A 19,589-nucleotide genomic window follows, 5' to 3' on the forward strand; every position below is an offset into this window, starting at 1 on the left:
ATATAAACATTAAAACTAAAGCTGGGGTCATGAAAACTAACATGTTACTGCTGTGATCATATTTATGAGATTTTTCATGTGTTCTTCAAATTATAAAAACAATTGGCGTGCATTTTTAAAAATATTTTTTTATTTTTTCTAATTAAAAAAAAAGTCAAATTGCATCTTAATACTATTAATGTACTAAATCAAATTTAAAATCAACTTATAATTATATTACATTTTTTTATACACTACATTGTATAGTATCAATATTCAATATATCATACAAACTTTAAACTTAAACAAATTACATGTCAGTCATAAAAATAATAAGTCTTCATCATTATCTGCATCCTCATCACCACTGTAATCATTGTTATCAGGTAATATGGTTCGTATCATGGGTTCTAATATGGTATCTCTTCGAATTTCTTTTTCATAGGCCTGTGATTGGACAGCTTCTGCTTGTTGTACACATTTATCCCAATCACATACAGTCATCGAATCTAATGCTGCGTGAGTCAATCGTTCAATTTCCACGATATTAAAATTATTGTTTAATTTTTTAACTTGATCCTTAACTTGGGCCCAAATTAACTCGAGAGGATTATACTGATGGTAATAGGGAGGAAATCGTATCACCTCGTGACCTCTTTTTAATGCAAGTTGATCAAGATGGAAAGATTTTTCACGTGAAATTGTATTTTTTACCTTTATTTTAAGTTCGGCCAATGTTTCGAGAGGACTGTAGGGAATTTTTTTATCCGTAAGCCATTTCTGTACATCTGCTTTTATTGAATTACATTTGGGATAATTTTCAGATAAGGTTAAACTATAAGATGCATTGCCCATTATAATAACAGATGGCTCTTCTATATTGTCGAGCAATGTCAGAAACCACTGTTTGTAAACTTCAGCATTCATTTGGCAATTGTTTTCAATACTATTGCCAGTATTACTACAAATAACTAATTTGGAGTTTTTAATAAAACCCTGGCGGGTGCATCCTGCGTAGCAAACAATCACTCCTCCTTCTTTAGCAGTAGGATGATTTCGGTTAATCCATGTCTCACCAACATAAACGACGGGGTGACTATCTTTATTTGTACGCATTGTGCACATTTTTCTAAGAAATATACATCGTTGAGCAACAATGTCTGTGTGCTCCATTAACAAATTGCGACCATCGGTGCATTTCTTAAACGAAAAGTTCAAATGTTTAAGGATTCGATGCACTGATTTAATACTTCCGGTGTAATTAATTTTTTCTCGCAGAGTATTGAGAATTATTGAAGAAAGAGGGTACTCACCATTATCATATATATCATGTACAATACTTCCAACTATACTTGCATCATAATCGTCCAACTCAGTTAGAATTTTCGCGCGTTTGTACGATTTCCGCGGAGATTTAAAAGATGGACTTGGAACATGTGTTTGTGGATTTACTGATTTCGAAGCCTCACAACAAATGCGGGTAACGGTACGAGTTGAAACTCTACAAGCTTGAGCTGTAACTTCTTGGGCACGTTTAAAAAAATCGGCTGTCAAATCAGGTTTCTCAGATAGGTTTTTAAAAAATTTATACACGTCATATATAATTTTCTTACTCTGACTACGAGTATCTTTATTCTTATCGGACATTTTAAAATTTCGTAACTATAACTGAAACATTAAATGATTACAGTAAAAAATACTACTGGAACGCTTAGGTAACACGACACAATATACACACATGCACTGGTCTACCGCTTGTTGGATACTAAAGGCATCTGTTATGATACGTATTTCACTATATAAATTTCACTTATATACAATAAACACCCTCTCTCCTCCCTTCACTCTATTCAGGAATGTAGAAACTGCAACGATGTATAACAATAAAGCCATAGAGGGTCAAAAAAGGTCTTGAATTTTTGTTATACTGCGCGTATGGAGTACATCGCATATTGAGATCCAATTGTTATAGGTGGGGTGTAAATCGCAGTGTGGCAGCGGTGGCATCCAGTTTCTTCTCTACGTCACCACTACTGTTCAATAACACGGTATTACGGTAATGTCGCGAAGCGTAGCAACACGACCGTGTTCATGTACTGAAAACCAAATGTTCCCGTTTTAACCGTGCAAATAATATGGTATCCTTTAATTAAACCTTCAAGCCTAATGAATGAACCATGTAGTTAGAAAAACGTATTGACATTGATATAATTGCACAGTCTATGTGATTTTGTAATTTAAAGTATCATTAACTGAATAATGTTTCAGTAATCAGTTACAACCAAAAATTATTCCAAATTTTAATAGTAATTTTATAATATTTTTGCCACCGCGCGCCAGCGTCGTTACCGTACGAGACAATGATTCTCCCACTATTGCATTCCCCCTCTGCAAGACACACGCCTCCAAATACTTGTTACACACTTACGCACCATATAGTGTACGAACACACACACATAACCAGCCCCGTTTGCCGTCGTGTGCCGTGTTCACATGTAAACTGTAAACGGTGTAAACGTGTTCATTAATCATTTGACATTTCATTTATGACCCACGTCCCGTTCTGTTGTGATGTGTTTTTCTCTGTCCAAAAAGTGTAGATAAGGTACCTACGTTTAACCACGTGGTCCTCAGTAAAGAATGCTGTCTATTGTCATATCCTGTGTTGATTCAGTATTCACATTCACCTCGGCGATCTTGTTTACGTGTTCATCCAAAATCGAGAATAATGTGCTAATTTCTTGATTATTATAAAAATTGAAATCCAAAAAGCTTGAACTCTGCGAAAAAATTTATCAGGAATCTATTAAATTTAATCGTGTGATTGAAAGTAGTTTTATTAAAAAGTAAGGTTAAAAAATGAAAAAGATAGGAAGAAAAATTATGTTTCCAACTACTCCATCAACCTCCCCCCTATAAGTTACACGACCCGTAAACAATTCATATATTTTTTAACTTATTTACTACTCATAGTATTTATTATATTATAGTTAGATAAATATAATTTGATTATTGTATTTACATCATGAAGGCCGTATTTAAGGGGTGGTTGAGTAGGGCAATATTCCGCCCTGGCATATAATAGAAGGTAATAAAATATTTACGGTGGCTAATAAATAAAAAGACGTTTTCGAATTCGCGATGGAAAATTATAAACTAATAATAATTAATATACAAATTGATCGAGTAATGTTGGTTCTTAATTTACAATCGTGGAATATAGCTCCGGCCTACAATTTTATTGCTCGGTGCACGTTATTTATAACGTACCTAACCATATCACTGGTTAGACCACAGTCACTATTTCTATCAGTTTGCAATAAACAATAATATACCCATAATACGTTTATGAAGTTCTATCGTTTTGCGTTTATTCGTTCCTATTAATTATAACCCTATTGTCAATTAAATAAACTATACACTGTATAGTACTGTATGTCTGTATTAATAGTGCAGTTATTAAATATCAACTTAAATTACTAGGTAACAACTAGGTTCGAATCTAACATATTTTTTACCCAAAAAAAGTACAATATATCAGTCCTCCTCAAATATGCCACAGTTATACCTATGTCTTATGTACCAGTTACTATTTAAAAAAAGAAAAAAAATCGTAAAATCGTTGATTAGAAAAATGTGTACTAAATACCAATCTTAAAAAAAAATTGTTTCTTGTCCTGTATAATATTTCACAGTAAAAAAATGTTTACATAGATATCCAAAATAATTTTAAAAAATAAGATAAGGTTTTTTCATATAAATACAAAACATAAAAAAAAAATAGAATAATATAGTATTATTAAAAGTTAGCTAATACGTGAAAATCATTTTTAGTAAATTGACTATTAGCTATTTGTATTTTAATCAAATTGAGTACTTATTAAAAAAAAAAAAAATTAACATAAAATTTTAATTTTTTTTTTTTTTTGATTACTTAGTGGTAATTTATAATCTAAAGTTTTGTTACTTGATTTTCAATTAAAATAATTGATAGATGGTTGAATCTGTCGTGATTGTTTCCATATCTAAGATGAGATTTGAATAATTTTAACTTACTAAAACTTTTTTTGTAAGATGTTAAAGTCACAGTTAAAATTAAATATATTTAATATATTGTTATTGACATATTAGAATAGGTATCTTGTAAATTAATTTTATAAATAAAATTTAGAATTTCAAAATAATTTCCATATCTTAGTGAGTCGTCTAACGTAAAAATATGTTCAAAACTTTTTCGTTTATAAATTTGATTATATATAAGTCTTTTTCATACTTATTAGTTATTACCTACATAAATCAATTGAATGTTTTTTACATAATTTAATGGTGTTTTAAACCACGTTTTACCATACTAAGAGAAAATCTTGATAAAATATTATCTATAGCAGATTTTATTAAAATATTGAATTTTTGTTTTTCACTTATAGTTGTTTTTCATCTTCAACAAACTCACCAGCCATCTTTTTTTTCTTCCGAGGTCTATTGGTTTGCATCACATTTACAATATTTAACATAGTAGCATTTTTTTTTTTCATCAACTCCATCTCCCCAAATTTTTCAAAAATTTTTAATAAGTTATGTAAATGTGTAACAGCTATATCAATCGTTATTTTTAAATATTGCAATATTATATTTACTCAATAAATTGCAAAAATAAGCTTATTCCACGTGATCAACACATATATTATAAATTAAAATGTATTTAACAAATTTTTAACATAAAATTAAAATAAATATAAAATATTAATATGATAACGGCGAAAATAAATAAGATAAATACTCAAAATTTAACATAATATTTATTAAAATTATAATTATTAACAAAATATGACACATCGTATTAATAATGTAAGCCTAATAACTTAATAAAGAGAAGTAAATAAAATTTTCTAAAATTGTTACGCATAGTGGTATGTATATCTATTGTTAATCTATTGAAAACAAAGTTTTAAATTAATAATTTTTACCACTCTGGTATTGATATTGGAATATTTTACATTGGTTCTTATTGAAGTTTTATAATAAATATATCATTATAAAATTGAAAATAATATGATATGTTTGTTTTGACTTTTTCTCATTTAAATGTCGTAAAAAACAGATAATAAAACTATGGCGATTAATATCAGTATTTCACTGTTTTACAAAATGTTCATGTGCTATCGTGATATTAGTTTTGACAATTTTAATACGCGCCATGATATTATGTATTTATGTCGTACAGTGATTAAGTTGCCAAAACTAACTCATTGCGAACCATAATATAAATGTACACAATACACATGGTAACGTTGTATATGATGTTATTATAATAGCAGTTACTTGTTGTTAATCAAAAGTTAAAATCCTGCGAGGCATCGTACTATGGTTTTGACCAAACGGACCTGAGACATGCATCATAAGTACACAAAATTATAACATTATATCTCTATACTCTTTATATTGCAAGTCTGAAATGTTGAAACGTCTTAAATTCTCAATTAACATAATGGCAATAAAGATAGATAGGGCCGTTGTTGTTTGACTGATGTCTTTTTATCGCACAATCGCACAGGGTCACGTTTACAGGGTAAACATGGTTTACGATGGTAAATAAAATAACTTCATGATAGCGTTTACAGCCATTTCTTCGGTTAACTCACTCAAGAAATTTCAAAATAAAATCATTGCGTTTATGGCAGTTATATGCGATGAAAACATAATCCAGCCCAATACTTCACCGATGACAGTAACAAATGATGTCGACTTCACAGAGTAACTATAAATCACGTTCTGAGACTCGCAAGTATTGAAGTTGTAATAATATTACTGTATTTATTAAGTAGTGATGTAGTATAATATTTTTTTAGTATTGATATCATATGGCGATATCGAATACTAATATTATGATATCAAAAATAAATGTATATATTTTTTATATTCGTAATAAAATGTTCTTTCTAATGTATTATTTTATAGATTACTCTATATCTTCACAGTAAAAACAAAAAAAAAAAAAAACATTTTAACAAATAAAAAAATAATACATAAATAATAATATTTAGTTATTTATATTTACTATATAGTTAGAGGTTTATTTGAGTTGTTTAATGTATTTTCTGTCTAAATATTCTAAATATAAATGCGGTAGAGACAGTAGAGTCTTATTAATAGTTCGCACCCTTATAATCTGGTATTATATGTTTATTACAGTCAGCTATAATTTTAGTTTAGGATTATCACTTAAATAATGCAATGTAATTAAATCTCCTGATAATATTATTGAAATTTCAATAACAACTATAAACTTGTCAATAATATTATTTATATCTACACACATAATCAAATAGAAGTATAATGAAAATAAAGAAACTTTAAATGTTACCAGATTTCTGTTTAAATATATAGTGTTTCAAATGGTTCAATAATCCGGTAGTATTATAAGTCCACATGTATCGGATACACAATATAAATATAAAATATAAATTCAGTTGTTTTCGTTTAAAGATCGATATTAATAACGATAATACTTAATTACATCAATATTGGAAAATGTGTTTGTTGTCGACAAATCGCTAATGTTCTGCACATTACTAATATTTATGTCGAGTTTCCAAATCATCTGAATCATTTCAAATGCATTGCTTATATAATATCCCAACACTAATTCTGATGATATATTAATTTTTATTTTTTTACATAAATTATTTATTCATCGGTAAATATTTTATGTAGGTAAATTATATAATAAATATAGTTTATTGAGATATAATATATATATATATATATATATATATATAAGAACATTTAAATAACCTGATTTTTTCTTTAGACCTTTTTGACATTATTACACAAAAAGCGCAACGTTATTATTACATGATGCAACAATTAAAAAAAATAAAAACGGCAGTCTATGCGTTATGCGTTATTATCATTGATATAAAACTGACGCAGACGTCCGTCTAGACATTATTGACACTGTTCTACAGCTCTTCTTCGTTTGACTACTCTCCACACCATAATTGCGAAAACTACAAAATGACCATTGATTTCTACTACACTTCATGGAGTCCACCATGCAGGACTGTAGAATTGTTGGCGAGCATCTTGAATATTAAACTTAATCCAATTGTGACTACACCAAGTAAAGGAGATACGCAAAAACCTGAGTATAAACAAGTAGGTATCTAAATTGTTTGTCAACACCTATTAATACATCATTTGGCAGTCGTGACATAGTCGTATGACATTTTTTGTTTCAACCATTGTTTCCTATTTGGTTATGTTATAGTTGACCCCTCAACATACGATTCCGACCATCGTCGACAACGGTTTTGTTTTGAGCGAAAGGTAAGTAAACACAATATTTATTGCGAAAATCTATTTCAGGATTCTTTATAATAATATATACTAATATTATAAATTTCAAGAATTTTGATGTTGAAAGCGTTAATTTCAAAAACTACCGAACCAATTTCATTAAAAATGATATCATTAAATTCCTTGAGACTCTGAAAATATTTGACAAATAAAATTGCAGAAATATTCAAAGAGTCATTGAGAATAGATAATATAAATTTGAAATCAACGTTAGTACGACGAGTTAAGTGTAAGGGAATGTTCAAGTATGGACGAAGAGTGTTTACTCTAGGTGTTGGTCTTCAATTTTTAGTGTTTAAGTAGCATTGGAGATAAATTAGTTTTGAGCTTGTCCTAATCTAGTCTGTATTTAATTTGTCATTTATTATCCAAATGCACAACAAAATTCAATAGCCTTATATTCGTAGCTTTTAAACTAAAAAACTACTGAACCGATTTTAACAAAAGTTTCAAAGATTGTTTTTAAAGATAAAAAAAAAATAAAAAGAGAGTAATAGAGGGTGTTTGAACTACATTTGAAAATATACCCAGTGTTATATCTAATCCACCGCGGACGGATTGCGCACCTCAGTCGTATTAATCAACAAAGCAAACCGATGTCGATTTGTCAGTGAACTAAGGTATACTAAAACCGATGAAGTACACCGATAACCTAACCAATATAGTGCTGTATTTTATGTTGGTTAATTTTTTCCCGGGTGAAGGTTTTATCGGACAATTTAGTTTCTAGTTAGTATTATACAACGTAAATTATTTTTGAATATTATTACTCGTATAAACATTTTAAAGTACCATCAGACGATAAAATCAACCAATATTCAATGTATATATTTTTTCAGTGACGAGGGTACGAAATAACTAAAATAAATTAAAACGAATAACATTTTACATTTTTTTGTAGTTTTATGATGAAACTAGGTATAAAACGTTAAAAATATCTTTCGTCAGTCATTAATCTATATATAATTGTTCTCTTGATAATATATATAAACGAAAACTAATTGTATTCATTAAAATAATATAAAAATTACACAACGTCAATGTTTTGAATGAATGATTAAAAATTAGTTTTAAATAGTAAACAATATCGAGTTATTATTTTTTTTTTTTTTACTCACTGAAAATATGCATTGAGTATCATTAATAATTACAAATTAACACATGCAAATTATATTTCCAATACGATATATTATATAGATAGAGTTTACAAGCAATACAAATATGCAGTAATACATACCTGCAGCCAATTTTTAATGTTAATTTCTTCAACATATAATATCAAATCAAATATATGACAAATTTTAAATAAACATTAAACATTTTTATTTAATTAAATGTTCTTTTTTTTTAATAACAAAATAGGTTTTTGTGTATCATTTTACATTTTATAAGATATTTAAACTATTTTACTGATGAATTACCAAACATAAACTTTTTTTAAAATAAGTACTTTTTATAAAATATTATTAAGTGTTTTTATTACATGTATCATAAAAATGTCACAATAAATAAGCTATTTACTAAATTAAATACAAATTATTACCTATAGAATATATATATAAATACAAGAATGCAACTTAAACTTGTTCAAAAGGTAAATGGTAAATGTTTAATGTTTCTTTTTTTTTTATGTTTTATTCAATTGTATCACTCCCAACTCTTATAATTTAATTTATACTTATTGAATACAAATTTAGTACTTAAAGTCTCAATATATATGAGATTTTTTACTGCCTAAGTAGACCTTTATAGTTATAAAAAAAAATACATTCACTAACAAAACACAATACTCAAATGATACTTTCGTACACTTTCCTGTCCATTAAAAATAATAAAAAGTGTACTTAATTATAAATTTCAAAAATATTTTCTTTTCTATTATTTACATAATCAATATAATATAGTAAATACGTATAAAAACGTAATATCAATATTATAAAAACATTTAAAGATAAAAACCACTAAGATAAACTAAACAACCTAAGGTTAAATTGCATTGAATTCTTAAAATGTATGAACAATTTTTTAGCCGAGCAATTTGCAAATATCTCGTAGAAAAATATGGTTCTACCACTGGAGCATATTGCAAAGAGCAGCTTTACCCCAAGGATTTACAGAAAAGAGCAACGATTGATCACCGCATTGATTTCGATTTGGGATCTCTTTACAGAAGAGCATCTGATTATATTGTAAGTATTCATATTGCTTTCATTACAACATTATAATAGTTCATAAAATAATATTATTTCCAAGAGATTTGTCTTTTTTTTTTTAATATTACAAAATTACCTAAGCAATTTATTCTATCAAAGAAAAAATATAAGAACTCTTAATAAATGCATTAAATACATAATTTATTATTATTTTACAGTAATTTTGATTATTTTTCATGTATTATATTGTACTATTATTAAACGTTTTTAACAATGATAATTATTATCATGTTCATCAAAATTATTCGATTTGATTATTACGTTCATAATACAGACTTCGATTTACAAGTATTAATATTTTAAATATATTTATTGTTTTATGCTAAGTTAAAAAATAAAACACATAACCAAAATAAAATATTTATAACATCAAAATCAAACACGGTTCACCTGGTTAAATAATATAGGTAGAGGGTCTTTGATAACGAATAATGATAAAAAAAATTTAAAAAAATTAAAATTAAATAAATTTTAAATATTGTTCATATCGTGTATATTTACATCAAAGTTGTTTAGCTCAAAACTCTATTATTTTTCTAATTCATCACTTGCATTTATTGTGAAAATTGTTCGTATTATTCATATATATTTTAAGAAACTCATAAATGTCAAAAATAAACAATATAATTATTTCAAATCAGACATATTCTATCTATCTGAGTTTGTATAATTGCTTGTTCTTTAAATATTAATAAAAAGTTATTTATAAACTTTCAAATAAGAATTGAGCCACTAAATGACTGAGGTATACGTTTAGTGCATAATATGATCAAAAATGAAGTCTGTAAATAATAAGGAATAAAATAGCTTTTAGTTGAGTAGGTTACTTAATGTAATTAATGGTTTAAGGATATTTTGCTTATTAGATTTATTTGCTGCACAAAAGACTACTTTGATAAAACATTACACATAAATAGATCTTCACATAATATTATTACACTATCACTTAATAAAAATTTAGTTTTTATATAAACATTTTATTTAACATTATTGGGGAACAAATGAAAGTATTAATTTAGTAATACTGAAATTAAAATAATAAAATCAAAACATCAGTTGTGAAACAATTATTCAGAAAATAAGCCAAGTATAATTATTATTTATTAATAATAATTAAATATTTATAATCATTATTTTTTTTCACAAATATTTTTTTTAATAAATATTTAAATTACAGCTATAAAGTATTAAGTTGTTCACTATTTAATTCTTCTTTTAATTATTTTATATTTTAATTTTAATAATTTAAGTAATTAATATGAATCAATTAACATTTATAATTTTTAAAAATATTTAAAAAGTTTAATAAACACTCGAACAAATATTTTAATAACTATAAATCTACTAACTTGAATTTTAAACTAGGTTATAGGTATACTCACATTAAAAAAAAAAAAAAAAATTATTCACTAAATAATTTAAAGTAAAAAGAAAAGCGCGTTCTTATTTAAAAATAAAATTTTTTATCATTTAGGATATTTATTAATTAGTACAAAAAGTTCAATGAATTTAAATATATAGTCAAGCAAAAATTAGGATGAGCAAGCTTGGTAAGTTACACACAGTAATATACATAAAATATTCTGTTCCATTTTATGATAAATCATTATGGATCAATATGCTTATAACTAAAAGATTATTAAACCATAGATAGATAGTAAAGTATGACTATTCAAAGTATTGTGTAATACAAAAACCGCATTTCGTTGGATATGTGATTTTAAACGACACTTTAACCATTTCCCATAAAAGTAGGTCCTTTATTTTTACATAATTTAAGCCTTATACTATTACTTCTTATGTGGTGATTGTTTATCAAGGAGTATTCTCCTGTAGTTTTCAACGAAACAATATATATCTTTTTTTTGTGATATAAATTGTATAATCAATTGCATAAAAGTTTTTTTATTCGTGTGCCACGAACGACTCTTCATCCGTAAAAAGTCATATCTATAATTTTTATTAACATAAGCATTTAAAAAAGCAAAAACATTATGATATTTATTTTTTGTATGTATAGTTTAAATGTATGTGATTCATAAAATAACTAGAGTTATTTTATCTAATATTTATCCATATAATATTCTTATTTTATTTAAAAACTGTTATTATTATTTTAAAAAATCTGTTAAAAAAAAAAAAATTATACTAATGTTATAAAGTTATTATGATAAGGCTTTAAAACAATTAATTTAAATAGTTAGATATATAATAAACATTTTAATTCACTTAAACGAGAATTTGAATGAAAAATAATACAATTAATGATTGTACTTATTATGTTATTATTTTGATTACGTTATATTTCTGCATCATTATTTAATCATAGATAATACATAAAATTCACTAAATTAACTATAAATTTTAAATTTATGTTTCTATTAAACAATAGAAGCCCACAAAGCAAAACGTGCTAGTAATTTAAATTTTATAACCAATGCCAATACACGACATGAATTTTAACAGGCAAATCCCACATCTTGCTCTTTCTTTTTAAAGTACAGATTAAAACTTTTTTTCTCTAGAGTTTAAATCATATCATTATATAAAAATAATGTGCTCTTTAATTTGAGTTATAATATTATAAAAATATTCTTGTCGTTTTTATATTGAAAAAAAAAACAGTCTAGTGTTTGATATCAAATTTTTATCAATTTTCATAAAATATATCTTCAAGGAATACCTAGCTTGATAAATGATCTTTAATTTTACTAATTTGATACAATATAGTTACCTACAAGTTTTTTTTTTTTTAATTATTTAATTCAGTCAAAATTGTTTTTATGATTACAGTAAATTAATATAGTTTTTCACAATTCAGCATAAATGTTTATATATGATGTTAAAAACCTTTGATTATTTCATTATTGTGCGTTTTATTCATACGCGTGTTTCAATTATACATTAATATACTAAATAACATTTTAAATAATGGAAATTTCTTTAAAATTTATCGCTATATAAAATTTATAATTTGCGAGTAAAACCGTCATTCTATTAATCGCTTACATCATTTTATTACATTGTTCATTGTTATTGAGATATAGCTTAAAGTCTGATGAATGTTATATTTTATAACCAATGCATTATAAATCAAAACCGATTACTGTAAAATACAATCGAATTATTAGTGTAACATATAAACAAAATACACTATTTATGATATAATATTTAGTACAAGACACTCATGGTGTTAAAGCCGTTGATAAGAAATAAAATTAATACATTATTCTATAAAAAAAAAAGGAAAAAATTCATAAAAAAATAAAATAATTCATTCTAATTTTTCACAGATAAAAATTAATTGAATATACCTGCACTACTAAATTAACGAGCGCGCAAATCTTTTCGTATTGTAATGAGCCTTGTAACTTAAATTTTACTGACACATATAATAGTTTAAATGAATGTTTCAGTTTAGAAATAATCATTTACTTTTAAGTGAATACACATAAAATTAAAATTGTTCATGTTATTTTGATCGTTGATGTTTTTAACTTACTACTAATATCGTTATCATAAATATTAAATAATTCAATAATTTAATAATACAGTCAACACTCGAAGTTCGAGGTAAAACTTGGATACGAAATAATTCGAGTTAACAAACATTGCGAGTTATCAAAAACCGATTTCCTATAGGCGAAATGACGTTTAAAGAAAAATTTTGTGTAATCGAGATATTAAGGTTTGAGTTACCAATAATTCTTTCATGTTTACAATAACGTTTATAAGTCAAATGTAATTTTTGTTGGTCTAGCTTATAAGATGTACAAAATCAAATATATTTATAAGTTACATTCATATATTTTAGAGCCCAGTGTTCGCAACAGGGCACTATGGAACTGCTGCTATACCAAAATTGACAGCCGCCTTAGAAATACTTGACGCGTATTTGTCAAGAACAAAATGGGTAGCCGGTCCTGACATAACCCTCGCCGATATCGTCGTAGTGGTCACTATATCGTCTTTGGAGGTAATTTTAAAATTATATTGTCTTCTTAAAAAAATATATAAACATTTGTACATAAATTGTGTTATTGGGAAATGTATTATAAATTAATTTGCATACCCTCATTGACTTAAAATAGAAAACTTATAAGAAATATATTTTTCGTTGATATACATAAATATTATTTGCATTTATGTAAAGTCAGATATCATTATACTAAGAAATTTTATTGCATACATAATTTTTTATATTAATCCTGTAAAACGAGATAGCTCTGCAAAAAACTTTAAATAACTACTTAACAAAGTGTTTAGATAAACAAATTTTAATATTATTTTTCAATGAAAAAAAAAGACGTACGACATACGTTTTAATTACGATCAAACATTTTTTTTTATTTTAGATTATATAATTATAATATAAATGAAGTCATATATGTAATATTATACATACGTTTAATACAAATATTAATTTTTTTTATAGATTATAGGATATGATCTGACCAGTTATCCTAATGTATTGAGATGGTTCAAGACTGCACAGGAAACATTACCCAATTACAATGAAGCCAACCACAAGGGAATATTAGGATTTAAAGAATATGTGTTTTCAAAATTGCTAGACAATTAAAAATCTATTAAATATTTTAAATATTAATTTACACTATTTGTTTAATATGATAATGTTAAAAAATCATAATGGTTAAAAAAAATTCCGATTGTAATAATTCAAATTTGAAAAATACCTTAACATGAAAATTTTACATATTATTCATACATCCATAACAAAATAAAATGCGTTTTAAAGAATAATTACATTTTATTCTTATTAATATTAGTAAATGGTACTTGTGACTGGGTATTTTTTTTTCGGCTATTTAATGTTCCAAACAATTTAACTTATATACATGAGTTTATTACATACATTTATCATTTTATAAAAAATGTAAAAATGAGTAAACGATTCATGTTTACTTACAAAAAGTACGTAGCAAAAAAAAATGAAGTATATATACCGCATATAGTCCTTTAAAATTGATGTTTATGCTATAGTTGATGATATAAAAATACTTCACGACTCACGAGGTAGATAACATTTTTCCAGATGTATTGTTGTAAACGGGATTTTATAACAATACAAGAGAACGGAATGATAGTATAGAGACTGGCTTTCGTTTGACGCATCACTCCCAACGATGAAATTATATTTGACTAATATATACGTTATATATATATATATACATTAAACAACACATACATTATTATTAAACATTTAAAGATAATGTTGAACTACCGTTTATAAAAATTATTTAGTGCGAACTTAGATTGGTACGCGTTATTGTTTTTATATTTTAGCTAGGCATTGATAAACAAATGATTTACCTCGCGGTAAACTTATCGAAATTGTTTTCGAAATAAAAATCATGAATTATTAAACTGAATACTCGGTCATTGTCTATCAGCACTCTTGAGTTATTACTTTTTATATAATTATAAGTTTCTACTCGGCGATTCACTTTGTCACCCCAACCATTATTCTCTATCGTCAGAGGAAAATGATATATTATGAATTAATGCACTGTTTTTTAAGGTTTCTGTTCAGTACGAGTGGAATAAAAGAAATATTATATCCATTTTAGGCTAAAATAAATTTAAAAAAATGCTTTTGCACGATTCATACTATGTGCTTAGATTTTTTTTCAATGCTGGTAAAACCGTAAATTTAATAATAAAACCTGAAAATTGGAAAAATATTACAAAGTTTTAGTGTTTAGTTACTAACTTCTTTTTATTAGGGGTAATAAAAACAAATTTCTTGGTTGGCCGTGAATTTAAAATGTTTCTTACAAATTACTAGAATATTAGGTTAGGTTAGGAATAGGAATTTTAAACATAATATTTAATCTCTTCTTATTGTGCAGTTATAAATTTATAGTTATTATTCATTGAATATTAATTGTTATGAATGATATAAATATATAATATACATGCATATGTATAATAATATTTTAGTTTAATATTTAAGCAATCCGGTTAATAAAATATCGTGATCTAAATTTGGGCCACAGGAGCTGTAATTGGTAACCATTCGTTTATACCATAGATATTTTACATATTTTATTTCAGAACTCAGACTTTTGGCTCATAAAATGCTTTTAAAGATAAGTGTTTATTACATCTATTTTTTTGTAGTTTAATAACTTTAATATCTATTTAATTGTAAACTTTAATTGTTTATTTGCCACCAATTCTTAAATTATATTATTATATCATCTAATAATTGAGATTCTTTTCAAAATATATTAGATTTTTATACCTTCAGTATAAATCACAGTTATACATCAATAGCTACAGCAGAACCAAAAAAAATTAAGAAAAAGAAATCACCGAAAAAATATGGCAGTGGTAATTATTCTTAGTTATTTATGAAAAATATATTTTCGGTGAGTGGTCAAAAGGGGTTAAGTAAAAAAAAAAAAAATCATGAATTTTAGCGGGTTTTCAAAATATTAGAAAATTTATAGAAAGTGTAGATTTTAATGAAATTTATAATTTTAGAATAATATATTCAAATTTATAATTTAAATAATTTAAATAAACCAAAAATATTTTTATTATACACACATTATGTCTATCGACTATCAAATTATATCTTAAACGCCAACCTTAAGAGCAATAGCTCAAGTACCTGGATCAGTTAGACTCATTACATTTGTATGCATTCCCCGAGATAAATAATAATCTTATAAAATAAAATAATTGAAATGATTATAATCTGATATAAAGAAGCCATGGCGGAAGTTTTAGCGTCAAGTAAAAATTATTGTTATCAACAAATGACTTACGACAGTATAGCAGAGGCAATAAACACTTTACAGGCACAATAAATTTCTATGAAATATATCTTATAAATATGTGGCTTACTAATTTTATATTACTTCATAAAAAACTTATAGAATCGATGCTTAAATAAAATATTGTTTCATTGAATCCAATTTATTTCGATTAACAATACTTTATACGGGACAACACATTGTCTGGAGAAATAAAATTTAGTTCCAGAACACAATTACAGTGGTCGATGTTTCTATGAATTCTTACTGTATGTAAAACAAAATATATTATAAGACTATGAAGTCTGCCTCTCATGGCTATTTGGATAAAAATATCGTTCATTTTTTTTAATATAATACCAACAATGGACGATCGCATAAAGTGCACTAAACACGATAAAGCCGGAAATTTCAAAAGTGCTTTCTTTTAAAGTACAGCATGTGTCGAATTTCTAGTCTATATAGAAAAGCCAAGTATGGAACATTTCAAGTACTTCTTCAGTATATACACTATATTATCCGCCGTAAAAGTGTTTAAGTCCATTTATAAAAAAATCATTACTTTGAGACCAATGAATTTGTCGCTTCTTTTATATTCTAAAGTGTATAGTATAATAATAATAATTTAAATATTGTTTACCATTGTGATTAGTGTAAAAGGACTAACCGTCATAATCATCATTACATACAATTTCACGAATAAGTGCTATGTGAAAAGTCAATATTGTTGCAAAATATCTATAAAATATGTTTGAATATGGTTAAAATATGTTTTGATGAGGTTAATTATATGAAAAAGGTATAGGTAGGCTAATTAACTTTACAGTTTAAAATCGCTAAGTTTATTTTATTTTAAATTGAACGAATGTGTTACATTGAATGAAATTAGACGAAAAATAACGCATATTTAACAGTTAGACATAATACATTTATAAGAGTTTAACAAATCTAGTAAAATAAAAACACTGATTAAATTATCATTAGACACTTTATTTAACTTTTCAAAAACATTCGTAATTAGCAGTTAAACGGATTTAAGTCATTCAAATATAAATGTAATTAATACTGTGAAAATGTATTATTTAATCTTTGTGTTTATTTGTAATATCAAATTTTATTTTTATAATAGCTCTCCTCATTTTTAATATTTGTGCATTACACAGTACGTGTGATTCAAATTTTCATGAATAAACATTTACAAAAAATTTTAATATATTTTAATATAGTGGCTATTGTTTAGAATTTATTGTTAAGATATTTAACATGTGTATTACTTGCAAATAAAAACTAAAAATGTTTACTTATAAATAAAACATGTCTTTAATTATATTTATTTTTATAAAATCAACAATGTTTTTGATAGATAACCATAAAAACAAAAGTGACGACAGGTGGCAAAATCAACAGACATACGTCTATACTAATTTATTATAATTATGTATGTTAGTTACCTATTTCTAATCATTATTAATATGCATATTTAAAAAACGCAATATATAACTACATATCGATATTATAATCAGTAATTATTGACAACCCAGTTTAATTAATTATTTTAAACAACGAAATTAAAAGTGTTTAATTAGGTTGTACAAACATTTTTCTTTTTTCAATTGGACAAAAGTTAAAATATTGGTACACTTTTTATACTTTTTTTTTTTTATAATTAATTAAGAATATTCAAATAATAACTTTAATGAGCGAAAACTATAATACAGCATGCGATTTCCAACAAACTTGCACACTGCTACAATTCTAGAAATAAAAATGATTTTTAAAAATAATATATCGTACATATTTTTTATTTTATTTACATACATTATTGAGTCTTTAGAAAAAAAAATATCATGACTGCTTGTGTTATCATTTTATATCATAGTTATGTTTTAGTAATTTCGGTTCAACCAAAAATAATTGACAAAAACTACATAAAAGTGTTATTTATTTTGTACAAGTTATTTTTGTTTGCATATATTTACATATTTACAATTTCACAGTTCACAATTTGCAAACTAACTTAGTTTTTAATTTAATTAATTAGACAAAAAAAAAAAAGAAAAAAAGTTAGATAGTAGAGGATTACTGAACTTGTGAATTTCTCTGTTAGTGGATTAAATGTCCAAAACCAATTGAACGTCTTACCCAATTTACTATTTTATTACTTTATCTAAAGGTTATTTGAAATCAGTTGTTGAAAAACTCCAAACTAAGATATTTAAAAAAAGAAACGTAGAAATTAAATAATATAAAAAACACAAAAATATTTAAAATGTTTTCGACACCTACACATTGTGTTAAAAAATAGTCGACTGGTATATTAAAGGTAATTTATTATTACTTCTGTAATAATAATGTATTTATTTACATTTTTTTTTTTTGCATATAAAATATATTTTAAGTTAGTGCGTACACGTAGATACATTATATCGTACCTAAGTGTAATTATAGTTTAAATTTTAATTTTAATTTATACAAAATAATATGATTGAATTTGCTAACAGAAACAAGAAAAGGATTAATGTCTACAATCATTCGTTTGTATTAAATTACATTAATAAGCGTAACAAGGACATCGCCATGTAAAATTTTGTAAAATACAACAAACCAATGATAATTATATTATAATACTTATTTATATCATAAAGCACAAATTAACAATGTTGTAATTTTACATATCGTGTTGAATGTTAAAAAAAAAAAAAACTTTACGTACCTAATTATGTCGTAATATATTTAATAACGACAATTCAATCAATCTACAAAACACGCTAATATAATTAATCATTATAAACATCAATACATTATTTTACACGACACAACTCATCGTGATTGATACGATGCAAGAACACAGATCTGTTGATGACGGACGTGTGGACTGCAAAAGTGAAACGTTTTCGCGAGATTTCTTATAAAATATCTTTCAAAAAACAAAAGATTTTGAATCATAACAGTTTCGAACTAAATAAAACGTATCTTTAATTATTTATAAGTACTTTACGACATTTTTGATTTTTGACTAAATAATTATAAAAAAAAATATAAGACTTTACGAACAAAATATACCATATGAGATAGTGATTTTTTATTATAATGAAGATTGTAATTTAATTATGTGAACTAAGAAGGTAATGTTCAGTGTTATCATTTTAATACACCGAAACCTCTAAATATCGAACACTCTCAATCCCTAAAGTTGATTCGCTAGACGTTAGTCAGTTGAGATTTAGTTCTTAGAAATTTTATAATTTTATCT

The 19,589-nt window shown here is 25.3% G+C and overlaps 2 protein-coding genes across 2 annotated transcripts; one reads left to right on the plus strand and one right to left on the minus strand.

The window, feature by feature from the left end:
• Positions 1–300: 300 nt before the first annotated feature.
• On the minus strand, positions 301–1,626 carry LOC112600897. Its single transcript, XM_025348225.1, has one exon. The coding sequence runs from the start codon at positions 1,624–1,626 to the stop codon at positions 301–303; it is 1,326 nt and encodes a 441-aa protein (XP_025204010.1).
• Positions 1,627–6,904: 5,278 nt separating this feature from the next.
• Positions 6,905–14,164, plus strand: LOC112600920 (glutathione S-transferase 1-1-like). The gene is made up of 5 exons (XM_025348272.1): positions 6,905–7,137; positions 7,250–7,308; positions 9,368–9,527; positions 13,366–13,527; positions 13,987–14,164. The coding sequence occupies exons 1-5, from the start codon at positions 6,997–6,999 to the stop codon at positions 14,131–14,133; spliced, it is 669 nt and encodes a 222-aa protein (XP_025204057.1). The 5' UTR covers positions 6,905–6,996; the 3' UTR covers positions 14,134–14,164.
• The last annotated feature ends 5,425 nt before the right edge of the window (positions 14,165–19,589 follow it).

Source organism: Melanaphis sacchari, unplaced genomic scaffold (genome assembly GCF_002803265.2).
Source record: "Melanaphis sacchari strain LSU unplaced genomic scaffold, SCAv2.0 Contig73_pilon_pilon, whole genome shotgun sequence".
NCBI classification, from domain to species: domain Eukaryota; kingdom Metazoa; phylum Arthropoda; class Insecta; order Hemiptera; family Aphididae; genus Melanaphis; species Melanaphis sacchari.

Coding starts and splice junctions, on each gene's coding strand:
- LOC112600897 (XM_025348225.1), bottom strand. CDS start 1,626: ATGTCCGATAAGAATAAAGATACTCGTAGTCAGAGTAAGAAAATTATA.
- LOC112600920 (XM_025348272.1), top strand. CDS start 6,997: ATGACCATTGATTTCTACTACACTTCATGGAGTCCACCATGCAGGACT. Junction 7,138..7,249: donor AAAAACCTGAGTATAAACAA/GTAGGTATCTAA, acceptor GTTATGTTATAG/TTGACCCCTCAACATACGAT. Junction 13,528..13,986: donor TCACTATATCGTCTTTGGAG/GTAATTTTAAAA, acceptor TTTTTTTTATAG/ATTATAGGATATGATCTGAC.